General features: G+C 41.6%; 1 protein-coding gene across 2 annotated transcripts in view; it reads right to left on the bottom strand.

Moving 5' to 3' along the window:
• Positions 1-25956, bottom strand: part of ELP3 (elongator acetyltransferase complex subunit 3) — a 127347-nt gene that overhangs the window by 17900 nt on the left and 83491 nt on the right. For both annotated transcript variants that reach the window (XM_040237018.1, XM_040237027.1), the window contains exons 11-14: positions 24313-24403; positions 20866-20931; positions 18625-18852; positions 17621-17702 (exon numbers count right to left, since the gene is read on the bottom strand). In XM_040237018.1, coding sequence (XP_040092952.1) covers positions 17621-17702; positions 18625-18852; positions 20866-20931; positions 24313-24403 — 467 coding nt within the window. The remainder of the gene's footprint in view (positions 1-17620; positions 17703-18624; positions 18853-20865; positions 20932-24312; positions 24404-25956) is intronic.

Here is a 25956-nt window from a genome sequence, read left to right on the forward strand (position 1 = left end):
TACCCAGCAACCTAAATGTTCCCCTGTTTTGAAATGACTATACCAAGACAACAAAGTAAAAATGAAGAAAGAATAAAACCAGGGAACTTATAAAGCAGGTGTAGAGACTAAACAGAAGCTACTGTGGTAACTTAAAATAGGCTGATGCTGAAGGGTTATCCCATAGCTCTTGGGTTTATTCTTCACAGGGAGTTTGATGACTCATAGGAGGGCCTATAATCATCCAATTCAAAAGTCAGTGGCTCTGTTCCTACCAGCACAGAAAGTCTGCTAGGTCACAGATCCTTCCCACTACTTTGTTCATGCCCCAGATCATCAGTGTGTTTCTGCAGAAGTTAAAGACTGCCATGTTAAAGACCAGGTAGGAAGTTCAAGACCAGATAGGAAGAAGGATCCTTTCTATTTATAGTCTTTTTTTAAAAAAAGGTAGATTTTAAGAAGGAAAATGATACAGTAGAAAATTCTATAATTTAGTCCCTCTACTGAAATAACCAGTAGCTGGAAAAACACTTAAAGCCAACTACTTGGGGACACCAGAACCTGATAAGGTACTTACAGCAACCAGGGGAGTGCTTGATGAAGCGAGAAGCTGCTGAATTTGGTAGGAGGGCAGCAGAGAGAACCACCTACCATCCTCCAGTGGCCAGCTGGGGCGAGTGGACAGTAACAGTATCTATTTAAGATTTGAAGATCTTACAGTAGGTACTGGTACTAATCCACTACCCATCTTTTTAAGGTCCAGACATTTTAAGGAAATCCCTATCAGGTGACAGGCCCACTGCAGAGATAAGGAAACAGAAATTTCAGTGACCACATGCAACAAAGAACACCGAATTTGTAAAAAAAAGTTTGAAGAAAATACAAATGGACGACTCAGCCCTCAAGGGCAATCCCTGAGGAAGGGGAGAATCTGACTTTTATTATTCCTGAATGTGTGTGGTTCTAAATAGAAAATTGCAAAGCATACCAAAGACTTCCCTTGTGGCTTAGCTGGTAAAGAATCTGCCTGCAATGCAGGAGACCTGGATTCGGTCCCTGGGTTGGAAAGATCCGCTGGAGAAGGGAAAGGCTACCCACTCCAGTATTGTGGCCTGGAGAATTCCATGGACTGTATAGTCCATGGGGTCCCAAGAGTTGGACATGACTGAGCAACTTTCACTTTTTCACTACCAAAGACGAGAAAGGAAGGCTCATTCACAAGAAAAAGAAGCTGACAGAAACTATGCATGAGGTATCTTAGACACTGGAATTACTAGGCAAAGTCGACTATTAATTACCTTCAAGGAGATAAGGGAACCACGGGCAAAGAACTAAAGGTTCACAGACAACTAAAGCAAACGCCAACATGTGGGACTGCATCAAACTAAAAAGCCTCTGTACTGCAGAAGAAATAACTGGCAAAATGAAAAGGCAACCTACAGAATGGAAGTATCTGCAAACCATATATTGGATAAAGGGTTCTTATCCAAAATATATCAAAACTCACATAAGCTGAACAATCTGATTTTAAAAATGGGCAGAAGAACTAAAGAAACATCCTTTTTATCCAAGGATGACATCCAAAAGGTCAATAAGTAAACGAAAAGGTGTTCAGCACCACCAACCATCATGGAAATGCAAGTCAAAGCTGCATGACCATCACCAAGATGACGAAAGATAACATGTGCTGGTGAGAATACCAAGGAAAGAGGAGTGTTGTATACATACCACTAAGTGGAAGTCGGTATAGCCACTACGGAAAACCACAAGGAGGTTCGTCCCAAATTTAGAATTACCATATTATCCAGCAAACTTCATACTTGGGTATATACCCCAAAGAAATAAAAACAGCTGTTGAAGAGATATAGGCACAACCATATTTATTGGTAGCATTATTCAAAGAGCCAAGATATGGAAATGACTTAAGTGTCTGTCAATGGGTAATGGGTTAAAAAAAAAAAATCACACACTGAAATATATTTCAGTCCTAAGAAAGGAGGAGAGCTACCTGTACACCATTTTCAACCACACAGATGAACCTTGAGGACACTATGCTAAGTAACATAAGTCATGCTAAGTTGCTTAAGTCGTGTCCAACTCTTTGCAACCCCATAGACTATGGTCCGCCAGGCTATAGTCACAAATTGATAAAAAAAAAGTTCAGCTCATCAAGGTTTAAAAATTATATATACACACCTAACAACAGAGCCCCAAAGTATCTGAGGCAAAAATGGACAGACCTGAAAGGAGACTTAGTTCTGCAATAAGAGTGGGAGCCTTCAGTACACATTTTCAGTAATGGAGGACTTGAACAACACTTTAAACCAATGAGACCTAACAGAACACACCACCCAGCAATAGCAGAATAGACATTTTCCAAGGTGGATATGGAACATTTTTCAAGTTAGATCATGTTATCAGACCATCAAACAAGTACTAATAAATTTTAAAAGACTGAAATCATACAAAGTATGGGGAAGAAAGTACAAAAGAAAAAGACTCAAATCGCTAAAATTAGAAATGAAAGAGGAAACACTACTGACTTTATAGCAAGAAAAAGAATTATGAGAGTATGATAATAATAATAATATGTATGTATACCAACACACTGGATAGCCTAGTGTGTTAACACCAAAAATTAACACCAATCCTTCCCAAACAAATCCAAAAAAATGAAGAGGGACACTTCCTAACTCATTCTGTGAGGCTAACAAAACCATGATATCAAAGCCAGGCAAACCCGACAAAAAAAACTACAGACCACTATCTTTATGAATATCTATTTGTAAATCACAGATCATTTTAGAGTCTAGCAGCCAGCAAATATTAAAAATTCTTATAGCTCATCAACAAAAAGACAATGACCCTAATACAAAATGAGCAAAGGACTTGAATAGACTCTTTAAAAAAAGATCCACACAAAGAAGCACACGAAAAGATGTTCAATGTCAGTTTAGTCATTAAGGAAACGTAAGTCAAAGCCACAGCACAACGCCACTTCACACTTGTTAGGATGGCTATAAAGATGAAGACAGGCACAGACAAGGATGTGGGGAAAACACAACCCTTGTGCACTGTTCATTCATTTTCACTGATAGGCAGCAGCCGGAGGAAGCAACGGGGCGATTCCTCAGAAAGTTAAACAGAAGCGCCAGTAGCCCAGCAACCTCACTTCTGGATACAGATGCAAAGAACTGAAAGCAGAGACTCAAACAGATATTCATACATCAGTGTGATAGCAACATCACTGACAACAGCCAAAAGATGGTGACAGCCCAAAAGTGCAAGTGTGTGTGTGTGTCTGTGTGTGTGTGTGTGTGTGTGTGTGTGTGTAGCATGGCTGAACCTTGAAGACATTATGCTAAATGAAATAAGCCAGACATGAAAGGACATATGTTGTCTGATTCCATTTCACAGAGACAGAAAGTAGATTGGAACTTACCAGGGGCTTGGGAGATGGGGGAATTGGAAATTGCTGCTTAATAAGTACAGCGTTTCTGCCTGGAGTGATGAAAACGTTTTGAAAATAGGGGTGATAGTTGCCCAACATCATGAATGTAACTAATGCCACTGAACCCTATACTTTAAAATGGTTATAACAGCAAATTTTATGTTAGTATATATACAATTTACTACTTTCCCAAAGTAAAGCGGGGGGAGAGAAGACTTTAAGATGCATTAACTATCTTCAGTTTTTTATGGGGAGGAAGGAATGTGGATTAGGATCCGATCTCAAAGCAGGCACCCTTGGTCTAAAACTGGTCTTTTATATTCCATAACGTAGGAGGAAGACAGAAAAGGTCAACATCATAGATCTGTAGACAGGCCTGTAGGGGGAAACAGGAATATCCTCACGGAAGAGATGGCAGACAAAGGTCGGCTGCAGGTGTGACCTGCGGGGCCTGCCTGGCAGATTCTGCTTAGGACCGAGTCAGGTGTAACTGTGCTGCCTCGGTGGCTGGATGAGAATCTGGATATCAGGATTACGACTAGAACCTTTGAATCCAGGTATGCCCAAAGAGAGTCCCTCCTGGGAGAAGGCTAAATGAAGGTTCCTGTGGAAAGGGGCTGGATGCCTATTAATCACAGGTTAATTAGAATGTGTTTGATCACTTAGTATCCAAAGATAGCCACTACCAGATCCTGTCTTTTTGAGAAGTGGAATTGTTTTTTCTTTTCCCTTTAAATCTGGGCTGACCCAATGACTTCCTTAACCAACAGAATGGGGCAGAAGCCACATCGTGGCAGGTAAAGTGACCCTCAGGACTTCCCTGCTGGCTCAGTGGTAAAGAATCTGCCTGCCAATGCAGGAGACACAGGTTTGATCCCTGATCCGGGGAGATCCCACATGCTGCAACTTCTGAAGCCTGTACGCTGAGAGCCCGTGCTCCACAATAAGAGGAGTGACAGCAATGAGAGGCCTGAACACAACCACTATAGAGTGGCGCCCAGCTCACTGCAAGCAGAGAGAAGCCGGTGCGGCAACGGAGACCCAGCGCAGCCAATACATAAATAAGTAATAAAAAACCAAAATGACCCTCTTCTTTTTGAAGGTGGGGTGGACGCACTGGCTCTCTTCTGAGACCAGGTTGTTAAGACTAGGGCTTCCATCACAAAGGGGCTCTGTGTCTGTGGTCACTCTGCTGGGGGAAGCAGGTGGCCACGTTATGAGCAGCCTTAGAGAGATGGTGGCCTTAGGGAGGAACACTGGCCCTGAGACCAGCAGCCGGTGAGGAACTGAAGTCTGCCAAAGACCACACAGTGAACTTGGAAGTGGACCCTTCAACCCCGGCTGAATCTCTGAAATTACAGCCCTGGCTGACACCCTAACTGCAGCTTTATGAGATTCTCTGGGCCAGAGGCACCCAGCTAGATTGCTTCTAGATTCCTGACCTATGAAGACTGTGAAATAACTGCTGTTTTCAGTGACTAACATCTATGGTTTTTAAAAAAATTACACAGCCATAAATAACGCACATAAGATGTTCTACAACTTATAAGCCTCTGAGAGGGCAGCCTTCATGCCAGGAGAAGCTCAAGCGTGTGGAGAAGAACCAAGGTGCTCACGCTGACAGTCTCAGTCGAGCACACTCGCTGCTGCCTAGAAAAGACTCCAGATGCATCACCCCAGCAGCTGCCAACCATTTAAGGCACTGCAGCTGAGGCCCTCGACATCATGGATCAGAGACAAGCCATCTTCCCTATGCCCTGCTGAATTTCTGACCCACAGGATCACTGAACAAATAAAATGGTTGTTTTAAGCCACTAAATGTTGGGATGATGTGTTCCTCTGTAATAAATGACAACTACTAATTATTAGGATTTGCAGTAAGAGCTAACAGACCACACGGGGTATAAATCTGGGGCTTCTGACTGGTGTACCAAACACCAATGATTCCTTTACCAAAGGGACAAACTGAGTACGTGGATGCTTCGGGAGGTAGTGAGGTGCATAAGCAAGCATTATCCTGTGGCCACAAGCTAAAATCTAAGTCCATCACCTAATGTCTTAAAAACGTGAGCCGTTGGTTAGAGACAACAGTTTAAGCCAGGCTCGTGTGCCTTGACTTTGGGCCACACACTGACTGACATCCAAAGGCCGGTGAAGGTTTACATGCTCAATGAAGACCAGCAGTGGGACAACCCGGGCACCAGGCATATCCTCCAGCTACGTGGAGTGGCCAAAGGGCATGTCTCTGCACGTCTGTCCCTGACAAAACGTGGTCCACTGGAGAAGGGAATGGCAAACCACTTCAATATTCTTGCCTTGAGAACCCCATGAACAGTATGAAAAGGCAAAAAGCTATGACACTGAAAGATTAGTACCCCCTAGGTTGGTAGGTGTCCAATATGTTACTGGGGAAGAGCAGAGAGAATAGCTCGAGAAAGAGTGAAGAGGCTGAGGCAAAGTGGAAATGATGCCCAGTTCTGGATGTGTCTGCTGATGGAAGTAAAGTCCGATGCTGTAAAGAACAATATTGCATAGGAATCTGGGATGTTAGGTATATGAATCAAGGTAAATTGGAGTTTACGTTGACATTTTAGGAATCAGTGAACTAAAATGGATGGGAATGGGAGAATTTAATTCAGATGACCAGTATATCTACTTCCCTTAGAAGAAATGGAGTAGCCCTCATAAGCAATAAAACAGTCCAAAATGGTTCGTTTCCAAGGCAAATCATTCAGTATCACAATAATCCAAGTCTATGCCCCAACCACTAATGCCAAAGAAGATGAAAGATTCTATAAAGATCTGCAAGACCTTCTAGAACTAACACCAAAGAAAGATGTCCTTTTCATCATAAGGGACTGGATGCAAAAGTAGGAAGTCAAGAGATACCTGGAGTAACAGGCAAGTTTGGTCTTAGAGTACAGAATGAAGCAGGGCAAAGGCTAATAGAGTTTTGCCAAGAGAACGCACTGGTCATAGCAAACACCTTCTTCCAACAACACAAGAAATGACTATATGTGGACATCACCAGATGGTTAATACTGAAATCAGATTGATAATATTTTTTGCAGCCAAAGATAGGGAAGCTCTATACAGTCAGCAGAGACAAGACCAACTGTGGCTCAGATCATGAACTTCTTATTGCAAAATTCAGACTTAAATTGAACAAAGTAGGGAGAACCACTAGGCCATTCAGGTATGACCTAAATTAAATCCCTTATGATTATACAGTGGAAGTGACAAATAGATTCAAGGGATTAGATATGATAGAGTGCCTGAAGAACTATGGACAGAGGTTCATAACGTTGTATAGGGGACCGTAACTAAAACCATTCCCAAGAAAGAAACGCAAGAAGGCAAAGTGGTCATCTGAGGAGGCTTTACAAATAGCTGAGAAAAGAAGAGAAGTGAAAGGCAAAGGAGAAAGGGAAAGATATACTGAGTTGAATGCAGAGTTCCAGAGAATAGCAAGCAGGGATAAGAGAGCTTTCTAAAGTGAACAATGCAAAGAAATAGAGAAAAACAACAGAATGGGAAAGACTAGAGATCTCTTCAAGAAAATTAGACATACCAAGGGAACACTGCATGCAAAGATGGGCTTGATAAAGGACAGAAACAATATGAGCCTAACAAAAGCAGAAGATATTAAGAAGAGATGGCAAGAATATACAGAAGAACTGTACAAAACAGGTCTTAATGACCCAGATAACCATGATGGTGTGGTCACTCACCTAGAGCCAGACAACCTGGAGTGTGAAGTCAAGTGGGCCTTAGAAAGCATTCCTACCAAAAAGCTAGTGGAGGTGATGGAATTCCAGTTGAGTTTTTTCAAATCCTAAAATATGATGTTGTGAAAGTGCTGCACTCAATATGCCAGCAACTTTGGAAAACTCAGCAGTGGCCACAGGACTGGAAAAGGTCACTTTTCATTCCAATCCCAAAGAAAGGCAATGCTGAAGAATGTTCAAATTACCATACAATCACAATCATTTCATATGCTAGCAAGATTATGCTCAAAATCCTTCAAGCTAGCCTTTATCAGTATATGAACCGAGAACTTCTAGATGTTCAACCTGGATTTAGGAAAGGCAGAGGAAACAGAGATAAAATTGCCAATATCTGCTGGATCATAGAAAAAGCAAGTGAATTCCAAAAAAAATCTACTTCTGCTTCATTGACTATGTTAAAGTCTTTGTGAATCACAACAAACTGTGGAATATTCTTAAAGACATGAGAATACCAGGCCACCTTACCCACCTCCTGAGAAACCTGTATACAGGACAAGAAGCAACAGTTAGAAAGTGAAGAGGAACTAAAGAGCCTCTTAATGAAGGTTAAAGAGGAGGGTGAAAAAGCTGGCTTAAAACTCAACATTCAAAAAATGAAGATCATGGCATCCAGTCCCATCACTTCATGGTAAATAGATGTGGAAACAGTGTCAGATTTCATTTTCTTGGGCTCCAAAATCACTGTGGATGGTGACTGTAACCACGAAATTAGAAGATGCTTCCTCCTTGGAAGAAAAGCTATGACAAACCTAGATAGTTTATTAAAAAGCAGAGACATCACTTTGCCAACAAAGGTCTGTATAGTCAAAGCTATGGTTTTTCCAGTGGTCATGTATGGATGGACCATAAAGAAGGCTGAGTGCCAAAGAATTGATGCTTTCGAACTGTGGGGCTGGAGAAGACTCTTAAGAGTCCATTGGACTGCAAGGAGATCAAACCAGTCAATCCTAAAGGAAATCAATGCTGAATATTCATTGGAAGGCCTGGTGCTAGAGCTGAAGCTCCAATACTTTGGCTACGGGATGTGAAGAGCCAACTCATTAGAGAAGACCCTGATGTTGGGAAAGACCGAGGGCAGGAGGAGAAGGGGACAACAGAGGGCAAGATGGTTGGATGGCATCACCGACTCAATGGACATGAGTTTGAGCAAACTCTGGGAGATGGTAAAGGTCAGGGAAGCCTGCTGTGCTGCAGTCCACAGGGTAGCAAAGAGTTAGACATGACTTAGCGACTGAATAACAACAACAAAAAAAGAGGGTGAGGTGGTTAGATAGTATCACAGACTCAGCGGACATGAATTTGAACACATCTCCTGGAGGACAGAGGAGCCTGGTGTGCTGCAGTCTGTGAGGTCGCACGAGTTGGACATGACTTACTGACTGGAAAACAACAACAATGTCCTGTTGGAATCAGAAATGTCCCAGCTAAAAGGCTCCATAATATCAGTATCTTGGCTGCCGCTAAGAAAGGCAGCATCAGTCTTTTCCAGCATTATTTAGTTATCTGCTCACCCAACCGGTAAGAATTTGCCAAATCCTTGCCTCTAATTGATCTCAAAGAGAAGAGCCTTATCAAACTGAATGGGTTAGAGCAATGTCAAACACTCGGAGAAAAGAACAAAGAACAGTACCAGTCACACAAGTGTTACAGTGATAAGGAGTTAACACTGCAACGAACTATAAAAGAGCCTTTGTGACAGACAGCAGACGGTGACCATTGCAGGCTAGACTTCTGCGGAAGGTGTCCTTCCGCAGAAAAAAGCCTGTGGAGCATATAACAAAAAAGCAAACCTTTATATCAAAGCTCTCAGACTGCTCAGGAATAATCTTAGGAACCATACACTCTAACTCTGTTCCTCTACCGGAGCAGAGTATACAACTATCATTCCCAATATCCATAATCAAAGAGGAACAAGAATGGGGAGGAAAAGTCTACACACGTACGTGTGTCAACTAAATTAGCAAGGTTATCTTGCCAGATTTCAGGCACACATTTTGGCGACACGAGACTCAACAGCGTGGACCTGGGAAGATCAATAGCAACCTGCTACATCCTATTGCTCCCATGCTGGGGTCTCTACTGGCATCACTAGCTTCTGCCTAGGAGCTTGTTATCCTCCTACACATGGATCAAGCTGTTTGCGTGCTAAGTTGCTTTAGTTGTGTCCAACTCTGTGAAACCCTATGGACTGCCAGGATCCTCTGTCCATGGGATTCTCCAGGCTATAATACTGGAGTGGGCTGCCATTTCCTTCTCCTGGGGGTCTTCCTGACCCAGGGATTGGACCCAGGTCTCTTATGTCTCCTTCAGTGGGAGGCAGGTTCTTTACCTCCAGCACCACCTGGGAAGTGCCCCTGCCGAGGAAACTTCAGTTGCCTGCAAGATCCAAACAGTGGAAACTGACTAGTGGCCTATTTGGGAATATTTGAAAAAACATTAATTAATATAGTCATGTGATACCAACTGTGGGACGGGTCCAATGCACTTGATGTACAATATACTGTATAACTGGTACCTAATTCGTCTATAAAGGAATAGATGAATAAATGATAAACATCAAGTCAAGGAATAAAGAGTCCTGAAGTGAGCTATGTGCAATGCCTCCACAGTCCAGCTGCGATACAGACACCACTGAGTGAGCATTTAGCTAATGTGGTATCAAGCAAGAGAGTATTCTGTGTCATCAATGTTAGTCTGGTTAATATGATGCTGAAATTAATCAAGTTCTTGTAGTAAAGCAATATTTTATGTTGTACCTGTTGTTTCTGAAAAGAAAGGTATTCACCACCACAGCACAATCCCACTGGAACACGCACCAAAAAAGGATTATATACGATCGCTGTTAACGTCGCAAAATGAATGAGAAAGATGAATATATAGAACCTAGAACAAATTGCCAACATCCGCTGGATCATCAAAAAAACAAAGGAGTTCCAGAAAAACATCTATTTCTGCTTTATTGACTATGCCAAAGCCTTTGACTGTGTGGATCACAATAAACTGTGGAAGATTCTCAAAGAGATGGGAATACCAGACCACCTGACCTGCCTCTTGAGAAACCTGTATGCAGAACTGGACATGGAACAACAGACTGGTTCCAAATAGGAAAAGGAGTACGTCAAGGCTGTATATTGTCACCCTGCTTATTTAACTTCTATGCAGAGTACATCATGAGAAACACTGGGCTGGAAGAAGCACAAGCTGGAATCAAGATAGCCGGGAGTAATATCAATAACCTCAGAAATGCAGATGACACCACCCTTATGGCAGAAAATGAAGAGGAACTAAAAAGCCTCTTGATGAAAGTGAAAGAGGAGAGTGAAAAAGTTGGCTTAAAGCTCAACATTCAGAAAACAAAGATCATGGCATCCGGTCCCATCACTTCATGGGAAATAGATGGGGAAACAGTGTCAGACTTTATTTTTGGGGGCTCCAAAATCACTGCAGATGGTGACTACAGCCAGGAAATTAAAAGACGCTTACTTCTAGGAAGAAAACTTATGACCAACCTAGACAGCATATTGAAAAGCAGAGACATTACTTTGCCAACAAAGGTCCGTCTAGTCAAGGCTATGGTTTTCCCAGTGGTCATGTATGGATGTGAGAGTTGGACTGTGAAGAAAGCTGAGCACTGAAGAATTGATGCTTTTGAATTGTGGTGTTGGAGAAGACTCTTGAGAGTCCCTTGGACTGCAAAGAGATCCAATCAGTCCATTCTAAAGGAGATCAGTCCTGGGTGTTCATTGGAAGGACTGATGCTAAAGCTGAAACTCCAATACTTTGGCCACCTCATGCAAAGAGTTGACTCGTTGGAAAAGACCCTGATGCTGGGAGAGATTGGGGGCAGGAGAAGGGGACGACAGAGGATGAGATGGCTGGATGGCATCACCGACTCAATGGACATGAGTTAGAGTGAACTCCGGGAGTTGGTTATGGACAGGGAGGCCTGGCGTGCTGTGATTCATGGGGTAGCAAAGAGTCGGACAGAACTGAACTGAACTGAATGGTGTGCATTTCATTAAGGGAATATTAGGAAATCATTTGGACTTCCCTGGTGGCTCAAATGATAAAGAATCTGCCTACAATGCAGAAGATCTGGTTTGATCCCTGGGTTGGAAAGATCCCCTGGAGAAGGAAATGGCTAGATACTCCAGTATTCTTGCCTGGAGAATTCCATGGGCAGAGAAGCCTGGTGGACCACAGTCCATGGGGTTGCAAAATGTTGGACACGACTGAGCAACTTACAGGGAATAATTTATGAAAAAACTGTAAAGGGATAAATTATTATGAAGTTAGAAAAGATGAAACAATCTTTTCCCTTCCTTCCTGAGAAGTCCTGTATTAACACACATGGCCCAAACTTGCCTTTGGCAAGCTTCCTGTGTCCATTAGCAAATAGGTGAGCCAAAATGAGGAAAAGCTTTTCCAAGCATCTTAGTAATGATTATGAGTCCATTACCAGACAGATCTAGTTACAAATGTGCCCTTTTTTCCAACCAGATGAAAACGCAAAGCACAAAACTACCTTTGCCTCCAACTGAGGGAGATATGTGCAGCCTGGAACACTGGCCAATGAAACACAATAATTGTTACTTCTGCCCAAGTATTAGTGTGTTAATGAGTGTTTCTGGGGTACAAGACCACTCATTTCAGTTCCAGGAAGCCATATCAGATGCTGTAGGTCTCAGGCACAATGTTTTTCACTAGCTGGGATTGTACACATGCCTTTAGAGTCATGTGACTCTGAGCTCCATGATCTAGAATAATCGTACCCCCACAGAAACTCAGTTTGCTCATCCTATATTTAAACTCGCCTCCCCTGCCCTCTTCTTTGCCTTTTTAATAGGCTGAAACAAAATGGCTATTGATCTCTGACTTCAGTGATTTCTGTCATCAAACAATCTGATATTTTCCTCATTTCTCATCACCATTGTTTGATCCGTCAGCCTGGTGCAATTCTTGGCCAATGGCCATGTTAATTTTCTACTTGAAAGAACACAAATAGGATACTGCTTATGACGAAGGTAGTGGGGGGAGCTTGGGGAATAGCTGTCCGTCATGATGCATAGCAATTAGCCTGGCAAAATGAAACAGGAACACGATTGGATCTGAAACCTAGACAAAACTGCCTAAAGGAAAAAAGGTCATTTTGTTGGGGGTATGAAGTGGCTTTTTAAATAGTGTCTATTGACAGTTCTATTTGCCCTTTCAAAAATGGTACGGGCAGTGTGACATCAGAGATCTCCAGTTTCCATGGTGATTGTTAGTGATGGCATTTCAAATGTTATGGTTAGGTTCTACAGTGTAAATCTCTGCACTTGTCACTATAAGAGAGGGAAGAGAAGAAAACTGCTCCATCGTAACATTTTTAAAGGAGAGAAAGCTGACCATCTAGGTAGATAAACATCATAGCTTTTAAGTAAACACGATTTGTTCATCTTAAACAATTGGATGTTGACAGAAGCAACATGAGTAAGTTGATGAAAAATACTATGGCACTTGGACTTAATAGGGACTAATTAATTGCTCGGGTATTTAGCAGCAATTAACTATTATTTCCTGCCTGCATATTATTTCATAAGCTGATTGTTCTCATACTAGTGATTCACCCATTTTTATATGTAGAAAAAAGATTATTTTCTCATGCTGAAGCAGCTAATCCTGAGTTGAGAAATAGTCTAAGTAGGGAAAAACCTGTCTTCCTTTGCAGTTACAGACTGCATGAGCGGCTCTGGTCCACGTGAATATCCCTCAAAGGCATCATCTCCTCCTTCCTCTATCTGCCCTCTCAGCCCTGAGCCCCTGCACACAGGAGACACTCCAGAAATGTAGTGATTCTGGTGTTAAGAAATTCATTATTATTGCTTTAACATTTAGAGTTGATGGTTAATTTGAAAACACACAGTTTACCAAGACAATTTTATATACTCAGGCAGAATGAATAAACTTAAAAGTCACTCTGATGGACCTCCCTGGTGGGGCTAAAACTCTACATTCCCAATGTAGGGGCTCATGTTTGATACCTGGTCAGGGAACTAGATCCCACATTCCACAGCTACATACCCCAACTTAGGAAAAAAAAAAAAAGATCCCACATGCCACAAGGAAGATCAAAGATCCTGTGTGCTGCAATTAAGACTCAGCACAGCCAAATAAATATATAAAAAAGAAAAGACACTCTGAGACAGTGTTTCATTTGATGTTGATAAATGGGTTTTCAATTTTCTCATGTAGCTATCAAGTTAATCTTTTATAAATCAGCTGTGAAATACACAACATGGACCTTTTATAAACCAAATATATTGAGACAACAAATAAAAAACAATTTGTGTTTTAATATGGAAAAACAGAATATATGGAGTCTTTCTGACTAGTGATTGAAATCAGATCTACTGTGTAGTTAGTCATATTGTCCAGAGGCAGAATCGAGGATTATAAATCCAAGTAACAGAAACAATCTGCTGGCAAGATAAAGGGAAATCATAATGAATCAGAATTTAATTAAAAGAATTCTACTCTTACCGTCAGTGTAACCAGAATGATAAGCGATCTGTCTCTCCCTTCTTCAAGCTACTAGTTATTCCAGGACAGAATATCTAGGCTACCACTGTGTATGAGTTATACAAAAGGCTACAGACCAAAAGAAGGATAGATTTACAAATCAAGGACAAGGTCAGGAAAAGAAAAACAAACAAATAAGGTAGGACACAGATCACAAAGTATCACCAGATGGGACCAAAGTGGACAGGCATCCACTTCATTTCACAGATAGGATTAGCTACCTATGGGAAACTTTATCATCGTTTCTATCATCACATACCCAAACTGAATGAGACTAATTACTAATGAAATTAAAGGGTCTCCTGGTATGGTTTCATAAAAGAATCTACTTAATATGAAATCAGTAAAAACACAATTGATCTTGTTGAGAACTAAAAGAGATGAAGCTATTTAAGGGGCACATTTCTAGACTGTCCGAATGGCAAATGATAACCTAACACACTTATTTTTAGTAAAGAAATAAAGGTCCGTGGAGATTCGAGCAACATTATTCAAGATCATCACAAGGAGAGTTGCTGTCAGTGCAGGAACAGGATCTTAACGTCCCTGCCCAAGTGTCTCTCCTTACACATCACGTCTAGTGAAGTACTGTGAATAAATGCAGCACAGAAGCACCAGCACTATCATAAGATTCTCATTCTAAGGATCAACTTAGGGAGAAAAACTGACTCTTTACCAAAACTAATTAAAACACACACACACACAGCATTGTACTTACATCAGGAAGACCAAAGTCAACTGAACAAATAAGGGAAGGAAAACAACCAACCAAGAAACACATTATGATTAAAAACCAACATGAACACTTTAAATCTGTCCTCCTTGAAGTTCTGAATAATGGACACCTCAGGTATCTAATTCAGGAACTCAAAGAGAACATTAATATGTTCCTAAATTAGAGAAACCCAATGCGTCACACACAGAGTAAATGTTCTTAATGTTTTCATCTGAAGGGGGATCAGATCTTGGGTCAAACAGAAAGCCAAGGCCCTAGTTGGATTCTTCAGCACAGGGGACTGGTGAGGGCTCATAGGTCAGAGACAGGAAGTACCACGTCCTCCCAGAGCACTCACCTGAGTACCAAGAGTGCATTTCCAGGGCTGCTCCTGTAAAAACCTGCTGGCCAGGAGAAAGCCCTGTACAGAACTCCAGTAGTCCACCTGTGACCGCTAGTAATGGGGAAGGTTCTTCCCTGTTATTTTTAGCAAGTCTCTTCTTGCTATTTTAAAAGTTCAACAAGCAGATGATCTGAAATTGAGCTATTATTTACATCAGAATAACCTACAAAGAGCACAGATGCTGATTTCCACTTAGTAAGACACTGTTCAAAAAACAGTGAGGTTCTTACAGGTACCTGAATGTGTCCCCGGGCAAATCAGACACTCCTCTCCGCATATAACATTTCAAAACAGAGACAGATAGCACGAAGGCAAATTAACTAATGCAGAGAAGTGATAGAATACAGATGCCTTTCAGTTTTAAAATTCATCAGGTTCCCACAGATACCAGAAAATCACACAGCTGCATATCAGACTTTGGGAATGCAGGCGCTGCCAGGGTCACAGAGAATACCTTTACTTTAGTGATCTGAAACAGAATACTACATTTGGAAGAGAATACTAAAACCTTGCTCCTCAAAGTGTGATCTGAAGACAATCAGAATGGTCTTACTAGGAGCCGGTTAGACACGTAGGCCTGCAGGCTCCAACCCCGACCCTACGAGTCACAATCTGCACTTTAACAAGATCTCCCGATGATTCACAAACACATTAAGGCTTGGAAAGCACTGTACTACTGAAAACACTGAGAGTTCGCTGGCAAAAGAGGCCAGCTGAAATTTCAGGTGATTCACAGATGCACATGTATAGTGAGCTCTGAGTCAGTCTGGCCCTTTCCTGGTACCAGGGAAGGTTGACTTCTTTCAACCACAAGCTGAACAATTGAGAAGTAAACCTTTTTTAATTACAAATACTGGCAACCAATCAGGTGAGCTTCATTTAATTCCCACCTCTTTAGAGGGTTTAAGGTAACAGAAAAAACGCAAGGAACAGACTTGTGGTTGCCAAGGTGGGAGGTAGAGGGATGGACTGGGAGTGTGAGGTTGGCAGATGTAAACTGTTGCATTTAGGATGGTCCTACCGCATAGCACAGGGAACTACATTCAATAACCTGGGATAAACCATAATGGAAACGAATATAAAAAAGAATTATGTATGTATATAACTGAGTCATTTTGCTGTACAGCAGAAATTAGCACAACATTGTAAATCACCTATACTTCAATAAAAAATATTCAAGATAACATAGAAAAATATAGGAAGCTAGCAGTGTTAAAAAATGCTTTATTAATCTGTCTGGAAAATGCCAAAAACAGCAGCCAGATTAAATAATCGATTAAGTGAGCCTGGGTCATTACATTTTCATAACTGTAATCATTAAAATCTGGGCAAAGGTACTGATTTATTGATTGGCAACATACTACTGATTTTTTTTTTTTAAGTTTCATTTAATAATGCTGGAGGGAAAAGTAACCTGAATCTTGATCAGGGCTTTCACTTTGTTAGCTGCTTATTGAGAAGAGCAAATTTTGTAAGGGTATGACACTGAAGAGTACGAGTGGATGGGTGTAGTCATGTTATTTTTACTCCACTTATACCAGACTTATCTTTTTACGCCCACCTCCCCCAATCACCTGATGTCCTAGGTGAGGCTAAGGGGAACGCTTCCAAAAAGGGAAAGAAATTTGTTCCCTGGAACAAAGTCATGGAAAACAATTTTTAAGGAGTAAGGAACTCTGTTTTGAAACATTTTGTAATAGCAACAAGGTTCTATTTTAATTTTCTGAACAATACTGGCAATTACCACATTAACTTATGATTTTCTTAGATTCATTCATCTGATTTCATTTTCCCTGACACAGTAACTGGGCAACGAAGCACGAGACCATGAGGAGATGGGGTATGGGAGGGTATCATGAAGATAGGGGACATGAGGAGACAGGGGAGACCATGAGGAGATGGGGTACAGGAGGGTGCCATGAAGATAGGGGACATGAGGAGACAGGAGAGACCATGAGGAGATGGGGTACAGATTACTCATCTTGCCACCAAAGAGTGTCTGCAAGCTCTATTCTGCCAGACTGCTTACAGCAATTTTCTTTGTGCCAGAGCACCACCAGTCTTTCCCTATTTGGCTCTGCCCAATTCTGAATGTAATAATCATAAACAGAGGCAAGAGAGGCCTTGTTAGGGGAACCACTGAGTAAAACCGCCCACCCTGGCCAGGCCTGAATAGTAACCACTTGCATGAGTGGTCCTTGCATAGGAGTAACCACTTGCATAGGAGGTCCTGATAAGGAACGTGGACATAACAAACTACCATGAACTGGAAGAACTTGGGCAAGGTCAAAAGGAGAGTGGAGACGCCAGTTCATATGTCCTACCAAACTCCCAGAATCCTTCTCGCTGGAATCCATCTACGCTGAGTGATGCGTGCACCACCAGGAAGGACCCTGAGTCAGAACGACTGGCCAGAGACAAGCCGAAATTAATCCCATCACCAAAAGAGCTGAGACTGTGGGCCAAGTGGCAGAGCAGCCCTCCTGGGTTCCGTACCCTTCTGCTCTCCACCCGGACACCCGTTCCCAATAAAGTCTCTCGCTTTGTCAGCACGTGTGTCTCCTTGGACAATTGATTTCCCAGTGTCAGACAAAAGCCCACTCTTGGGCCCTGGAAGGGGTCCCCCTCCCTGCAACAGCCTGAGATACTTTTAATTGTGGTACCAAGTTAACAATGTGAATGAATCATGAACTTTGCCCTCTCCCATGCCTACCCCTAGTTACCTGATATAACAGCTATTTTCCCAGATCCATGTTCTTCTCTGGCTATTCGTTCTGCTTCCTCCATCAGCAGCATGCCAAAGCCCTACAAGAAGCAATAAGGGGGGTTAGGGAACTGTGAAGGAGAGAGGTCATTAAGAGGGGTCCATAAAACAAGAAGGCTGATATTTAGTAGCTGCTAAACTCGTTAAAAGAGTGACAAAAACCCTTTTACAGGCATAAGGAAAGACATGATTCAATTATACTAAAAGTACTCAGGGGCAGCCTAGGAATAACTCTGCAACAAAAGCCATCCCAAGGTATTTTGTGGATGATGTAATCTAGGCACAGCAAGGGAGGAATTGCCTGTCAATTTCTGTGGCTTTTTAAACAAGTTCTAGGCAATCTCCAGGTGATGAAAGTCTGGAGCATCTAATCTTGTATTATTAGTCACCCTTTCAGTTTCTAAAAGGCTTTTGGAAACCAGGCAATATTCTTAAATCATCTATTTGGGGGTTTAATGCTAGGTCCACCATTAGCAGTTTTAACTTGCTCTCCTGAAAGTGAAAAAAAGTGGTTATTTATTTAGGTTGTTTGGGGGAGTAGAATAGCATGCCACTATCTCTTAGCTTGCATTGACAAAGTGCTTTAAAATTTCGTAAGTGCTTTCTTTCACATTATCATCTCCTTCGATTCCGAAATAGTTGAATCACACAAAATTGCCGGTATTAGATCATTTCTGACTTTCAAAAATAGCAATTTCCTATGGTTCAGTCTATTATTATATTCCAGTTGATTGAGTCTCAATTCATCTCTCCCTCTCCCTCCCTCATGCCCAAAGGGGTACAATTTAAAGAGAAAACCTCTCTGAACAACAGTAATGTTGGTTCCTCTATTTCTGCACTTTCTTTTCTCCTCTCCTCTTCCTTTTCTTCTCTGCCCTCCCTCTCCCCCGGCAATCCCTTTTCTCTTTTCCTCCTTTGAGTGACTTCTTAACCACAGTCAAACAGAAATACAGTCCAGGATACCTGATGCTGAAATTTAGTGGGATCCCGACTGCTTACGGGGACCACACTTCCGTACACGTGCAGCTCTCGGACTATGGACACACCCCCAACCAATTCGAAACGGAACGTCTCCTCTGAACACTTCCGTAATCTCAAGAGGCCAATCAAGATGTCCTGATCTGGGTCTTCGTAGGATAGGAAGGTTTCCCAGCCTCCATTTGCAACATAATCTCTTCTCACCAATTCAACCTGTTTTAATAAAAAGCCACACAAAACTTTTTTTAAAAAAAGAATTAGAGAACAAAGTACATTTCTATAATTATATATGTTTACTTAAACTAATATCTATAGTTAAGGATAGAGAATAAATAATCACAAATTATGTTTCTTTTTACTTGTCTCCTCTTAATAGCACTGAGTATAAATGAGAATTTGTGCCTTGTCTACAGATGGTGTAAGAGGAAAACTGTTTTACCATTTTATAAATATTTGAACCTTATTAACCTTAAGATTCTTACAGGGTTTGGCTCAGTTAATACTTCCACGGATTTAAATCTCTCAGCCTCTATGAAAAGTCTCTAAGGTAAAATTATACATTATGTCATGTACATAATTCTTGGGAACACCCCGGGGCCCCAGAACTGTGAGATGCTCAATGGTTTTTAGTTCTCACCTCTTCCACTAAAACCTGCTTTTTTGGGGGAAAATGTGTTGGTCTCATTCCTTGATGGGATTTTCAGAAACAGTATCTCACAGGACCTTTAAAACATTGGGTTGACCAAAAAGTACATTTGGGTTTTTTTCATAAGATGTTATGCAGAAACCCAAAAAACTTCTTGGCCAACCGAACAGTATGCTTAATTGTGAGATTAACAGGTTAAAGAAAATACTGTCACCAGAGAGGGGTTTTAGGGGAAGCTTTTGTGTTAGCACTCTACATGGTGTTTTGATTTTTGTGTCCTGCTCAAGTGGCCCTTGCACTCTGCACAAATATTAAGCAATTGACACGCAGAGAAAGCTACGTATGTGGGCATGGTCACACTCAGATGCACTCCAAAAATGGGCAGACTGGACCCACAGTGGGGTGATCAATCAGATTGACACTGACATTCCTCCTCAGCTTCTTGTTTGCTGTGTAACTGGACTGCACAAGAAATTTGGCAGAAGAACTAACTGTGCCAGGGTCTACTTTTTCCTTAAAAGGTCCAAGATGTGAAAACTGTCAATTCATTTTGAGAAGAGAAATATCAGCTGCAGATCTCATCTCTTCTAGCCTTTCTCAAACAGGCTCCCATAGGAAAGAGAACCCCCACAGAAATATCTGGCAAATAGCTAAACGATGACATTACAGGAGAGAAATTAATTCATTAAAAATATGTTTTATAGAAATCCTGTTGATGAGGGTGATCGCTCCACCTGATTACCACAAACGGGCAATAACTGAACAGCTGCACACAGAGATCAGCACGTGACACTCAGCTTTACCTGAAGGTAGCCACTAGTCACATTTGGCTGTTTATATTTGAATTCTTTGACACTGTGACATTAAATAAAATTAAAAAATAAGTTCTTCTTGCACTAGCCACCTTTCAAGTGCTTAACTGTCACACGTGGCTGGTAGCTGACTCCATATTAGGTGGCACAGATGACAGGACATCTCCAACACCGCAGAAAGTTCTGCTGAGTAGTACCGATCTATAGTGAAGTTCCAACCTGATCTTCCTAACCTGGCCCTTCTAGTGATGAGTGACCTTCATATCTGGCTTTGCTGACTTGACCTGATTCTCAATGACTCTTTGCTCTTAGTTTATTCATTAACTTTGAGAGTTTGGTTTTGGTTCTAACTATAGGGCTTCCCTGGTAGCTGAGCTGGTAAAGAATCTGCCTGCAATGCAGGAGAACCCAAATCATCGATTCCTGGGTTGGGAAGTTCTCCTGGAGAAGGGATAGGCAACCCACTCCAGTTTTCTTGGGCTTCCCTGATGGATCAGATGGTAAAGAATCCGTCTACAATGCGGGAGACCTGGGTTTGACCCTTGGGTTGGGAAGAGCCCCTGGAGGAGGGCATGGCAACCCACTCCAATATTCTTGCCTGGCGAATCCCCATGGACAGAGGAGCCTGGTGGACTACAGTCCATGAGGTCGCAAAGAGTCGGGCATGATAGAGCAACTAAACACAGCACAATGCATAAGCAGGTATAGACCCAGGCTTGACAAAGAGCAATGAGCAGGACCTAATCTCTATGAAATGAAGATACTCGCCTGGTATGGCCGGACTTTGTGATGAATTTCTTGGATTCCAACCTCTCTGGTTCTCACATCACGACACTGTGAAAAAAACAAAGCAAAAGAAATGAAGAAAGGGGAGGAAGGAGGGACGTAGGAATGGGGAAAAAGTAAAGAGAAAGAAAAGAAAGAGGGAAGGGGAGGCAAATATAAAACCAGTCACTAATACAACTTTTACTGAAATTTCTCCATCAAATTCTGGGCTCAAAATTACATCTGGACATAATGTACATTGAGATTAAAAAACCGAATTTAAAAACGAAGACATTTTTAATAAATGTGAAGACAAGGAAAAACAAAATGGAAATACATGAAGTTAACAGTGTATTGCTTTTAAAAGGAGTTTAGAATCCAAAGGAGATCGATATATAATATTGAAAGTAAAGAACATAGCTCTTAAAATTTTAACATAGTTTTACCCAGAGGATACAACTGTGTCTGAAAGTGCAACCCCAAACTATATCCATAGAAGAGTAACAACTGAATTCCTAATGTTCGAAAACCTTCACCATTTTATAGCAGTTAATGTTTTTACCATCACCATATTCGTATCAAATTTTAGAAATGTCAGAAAGATGGGAACTAAGACTGCTATCTTTTGCAGAGAAGGGCTCTGTGGAATAAAGGATGGGAGGGAGGAAGGAATGCAGGAAGGAGAGGAAAGAGCTTTTATTATTATACAGTCCGAATCATGGTGTCACGGTGGCAGACTGGCTCTCTGAATGTCCCAGGAAGCACAAAGTTGCCTGTGGATGTGTGCACGGCCTGGCTACACGATGTGACTCTCACTTCTACTCCACGACCCAGTGCGCAGGCTGACACTTATAATTACAAAATCCTCACAGGGACTATTATCTGTCCTGTGGTATACTTTCCCCTATAGAACAAACTGTGGAGCTTATTTCCAAGACTCTAACGCTTTCCATCGGTGAGAAAAGATCACCCTAGGAAAGCTGATGACATCTTGCAGTATACTACTAATAGTGTATTTGGTGTATATATGGAGAGAATTTCACGAGAAAAATAAGCATTTGTTATTCAGTTCTAGAAAAACTAAGCTATTTCCATGCCCCGGGAACCCATATCCCATGCTCCTAAAGAACACTTGCCTGCTTTTGTCCTTTCTTGGAGGGGTGGGGAATGGTTTTTATGAAAGAGATTGGGCTATCCTTATTTTCTAGTAAAGACACTGCCTAGGTAAACTAGATAACTTTTGGCTACGACTGAATTCCAGTCTTGAGACTCAATCCTAGATTACTTTATGAGAGCCTATCAAGGTTTAAGAGGATAAGAGTGCTGTTCATCGCAGCACTGTTTGTAATAGCCAGGACATGGAAGCAACCTAGATGTCCATCAGCAGACGAATGGATAAGAAAGCTGTGGTACATATACACAATGGAGTATTACTCAGCCATTAAAAAGAATACATTTGAATCAGCTCTAATGAGGTGGATGAAACTGGAGCCGATTATACAGAGTGAAGTAAGCCAGAAAGATATACAGTATACTAATGCATATATATGGAATTTAGAAAGATGGTAATGATGACCCTGTATGAGAGACTGCAAAAGAGACACAGATGTAAAGAACAGACTTTTGGACTCTGTGGGAGAGGGCGAGGGTGGGATGATTTGGGAGAATGGCATTGAAACATGTATACTATCATGTAAGAAATGAATCGCTAGTCTAGGTTCGATACAGGATACAGGATGCTTGGGGCTGGTGCACTGGGATGACCCAGAGAGATGATATGGGGAGGGTGGTGGGAGGGGGGTTCAGGGTTGGGAACTCATGTACACCTATGGTGGATTCATGTCAACGTATGGCAAAACCAATACAGTATTATAAAGTAAAAAAAAAAAAAAATTTAAATAAATCAAAAAAAAAAAGATGACGGCTGGATGATGAGGTTATCAGGCTAAGCAGGCCAGGAGGAAGAGGAGGAGCTGAGGAACTGGGACAGCTGGGGACCAGGGAGCAGAGCAGTCACACACTTGCTGGGGCTATTCATTACTGTACATGGGGCTTCCTTGGTGGTTCAGTGGTAAAGAAACTGCTTGCCAATGCAGGAGACTTGGGTTCAATCCCTGGGTCAGGAAGATCCCCTGGAGAAGGAAATGGCAACCCACTCCAGTATTCTTACCTGGGAAATCCCATGGACAGAGGAGCCTGGCTGGCTATGGTCCATGGGGTCACAAAGAGTTGGACATGACTGAGCGACTGCTGCTGCTGCTAAGTCGCTTCAGTCGTGTCTGACTCTGTGCAACCCCATAGATGGAAGCCCACCAGGCTCCCCCGTCCCTGGGATTCTCCAGGCAAGAACACTGGAGTGGGTTGACATTTCCTTCTCCAATGCATGAAAGTGAAAAGTGAAAGTGAAGTCGCTCAGTCGTGCCCGACTCTTAGCGAACCCATGGACTGCAGCCCACCAGGCTCCTCCATCCATGGGATTTTCCAGGCAAGAGTACTGGAGTGGGGTGCCACAGCCTTCTTGGGACCGAGTGACTAAATAACAATTACTGTACATACAGTTGCTGTTTTTCTAGAACTTAAATTATTATTATTATTTTGGTAGAATAAGCCAATAATGTTCACAAACTCTAGACCATTTTCTGAAAAAAAGAAAAGAAAAACTTCTTTATAACAAATCAACTAAGAGAACACAATGTTTCAGGTATGTCCACAAACATGATACATAGACCTTAAAACAATGCCTTTCAAAGAGTGGTCCATGTCTGCACTGTGTGCGAGAACCTCCCTCAGCTCTGCACCAGACCAAGTGAAGCAGAAGCTCAAGACAGAGGCCAGCATGCAGGCTCAGGCCTTGACACCCCCTGGCCTTTCCTCCTAGCAGCTCTGAGAAATAGCTCCTAGGGCACGGAGTTTTAAACCATATCGTGATTTCAAAATCATCTGCAGATTCCTGGGCTCTTTATACTTCCAGGGAAAGCAGAAAGGAGGTGCTTAGTAAATATTTATGAAATAAAAAAGCAAATGAAAAGACACAGGGGCAAGGTGGGGCAAGGGAGAGTGGTATATCTGGACAATAACATTGGTAATTATTTCAGCATATCATCCTTGTTTCTTCAAAGGTCGTATTTGTCTATAACCACTGGTCAAGAATCACACACCCAGTATTTCAAAAGAAAAGAGGTTTTCTATAAAAGGAGCTGAATACATAGTTGGCAATTTCAGTAGGCAAGAGAAAACAACCATTAAATTGACAAACCCACACTCTTTTAGGAGAAAGCAGAGGGGTGCAGGGATGGGATGCAGATGGTGGAACTACTACTTCAGCTTCAACATGCTGTACAGAAAGAAGCCCTTCAATACATGAAAGCTCTTTGGCCCAACCTGTAAGTTTATCAGGTGATCGCATGTCTGAGAGTACTCTGATCTCTGCAGTTACGGTCAGGCTCTTACCTGTATTCCAAGGTCTTTCATTCTTGCAAACGCCAGCTCTCTCAAGTTTCCGTGCTCCACTCCTGAGCTGACTAATGGCATTGGAATATCTCTGCAGGAGAAAAACATCAGATATTGCAAAATGTAAGTCACTCTCTAAAACAGGAAGGCAGGGATATTTTTTACAAAAGGAGAACCACCCTTCCCCCCTCAAAAAACCCCTACAAAACAGACCAAGAAAACAGAGGCTGAATATTCTAACTGGAAAGCAGATTCACAGCTTTTCTACCTCCCAGTTTTTCCATCTAAGAAATTATGATTTTCACTAATCACGCAAGGTTTTCTTAAGAAATACCTGATGAAATCACTTTATAAGATTACTCAACACAAAACAAATATCCAATAACCATTATAATGATTTTTGGCTGAAGAGACACCTGTACTAAACAGGAAATACAATTCTTGTTGTTTTTACAAAATCCAATTTGTTTAAAAGAGAAGAAATAAAAATTATTAATGCACTGATTTATAGCTTATAAACACTCTCCCATAGAGTTGCTGAATGACAAGTAACCAGGAAGCTTAAAAGCCTGGCCGAGATGACAACTGGTCTCAAAGAATATATCCCCCCCCACCCCCCGTTTCCTGAAAGTCTAAATTAGAAGTGACTCTTCCCTGGTGGTGCTAGTGGTAAAGAACCCACCTGCCAGTGCAAGAGACTCAGGAGACTCGGGTTCAGTCCCTTGGTCAGGAAGATCCCCTGGAGGAACAAATGGCAACCCACTCCAGTGTTCTTGCCTGGAAAATTCTGTGGACATAGGAGCCTGAATGGCTATGGTCCATGGGGTTGCAGAGTTGGACATGACTATATGACTGAGCACAACTTCATTAGAAGGGAATAAGAACTTGCTTAAAGATGAAGTAGATCGAATTTATTTCCTGGCATTAAGATAGTGTTAAGTGCCAGGCACCAAGGAAACTTTGATCAAAAGTTGAAATTATGAGCTTCATTTTAGTAGCCCTCAACATCCCTTCTAGAGAAAAATCAATATCTTAACACAAAATAGCTAAAAAAAAATCTGAAGTAAGAATATGCTTAGCACATCTCCTATTTAAAGACAAGTCCCCAATTTGTTTTGTCTAATATTTGGTGGATTAGAAGACTTGAAGGATACACCAATTATCTTGTTTTCTCATTTTTGCTTTTGAATCAACTTTAGTGTTTTCCTTCTTTTCAGTTATCCCTCCAAATGTTAAGGAAATACAATTAGCTAATTCACCATTTGATTCTAATAAGATATTCCCCACTCATTCAAAAGTATCAAAAGCTAATCAATTACATTAAAAACTACACATAATAGACAGACTCTGGAAGCAACTAAAAAGCAATGATAAGCCAAAATTCTTTAAGAGAATGACATACCAGGGAGTTCAAAGTGACAAAAAAATATATACTTTAGAGTGATTAGTTAATATCTGTGGTTTACTTATACTTTTTAGTAAAATAAACTTTCTTTTCTTTGGAACTGTAATTCCTTCCAACCAATTCATCCTTAAAGAAATCAGTCCTGAATATTCATTGGAAGGACTGATGCTGAAGCTGAAACTCCAATACTTTGGCCACCTGATGTGAAGAGCTGACTCATTCGAAAAGACCCTGATGCT

The sequence above is a fragment of the Oryx dammah genome, unplaced genomic scaffold (genome assembly GCF_014754425.2).
Source record: "Oryx dammah isolate SB20612 unplaced genomic scaffold, SCBI_Odam_1.1 HiC_scaffold_1, whole genome shotgun sequence".
Taxonomy (NCBI): Eukaryota; Metazoa; Chordata; class Mammalia; order Artiodactyla; family Bovidae; genus Oryx; species Oryx dammah.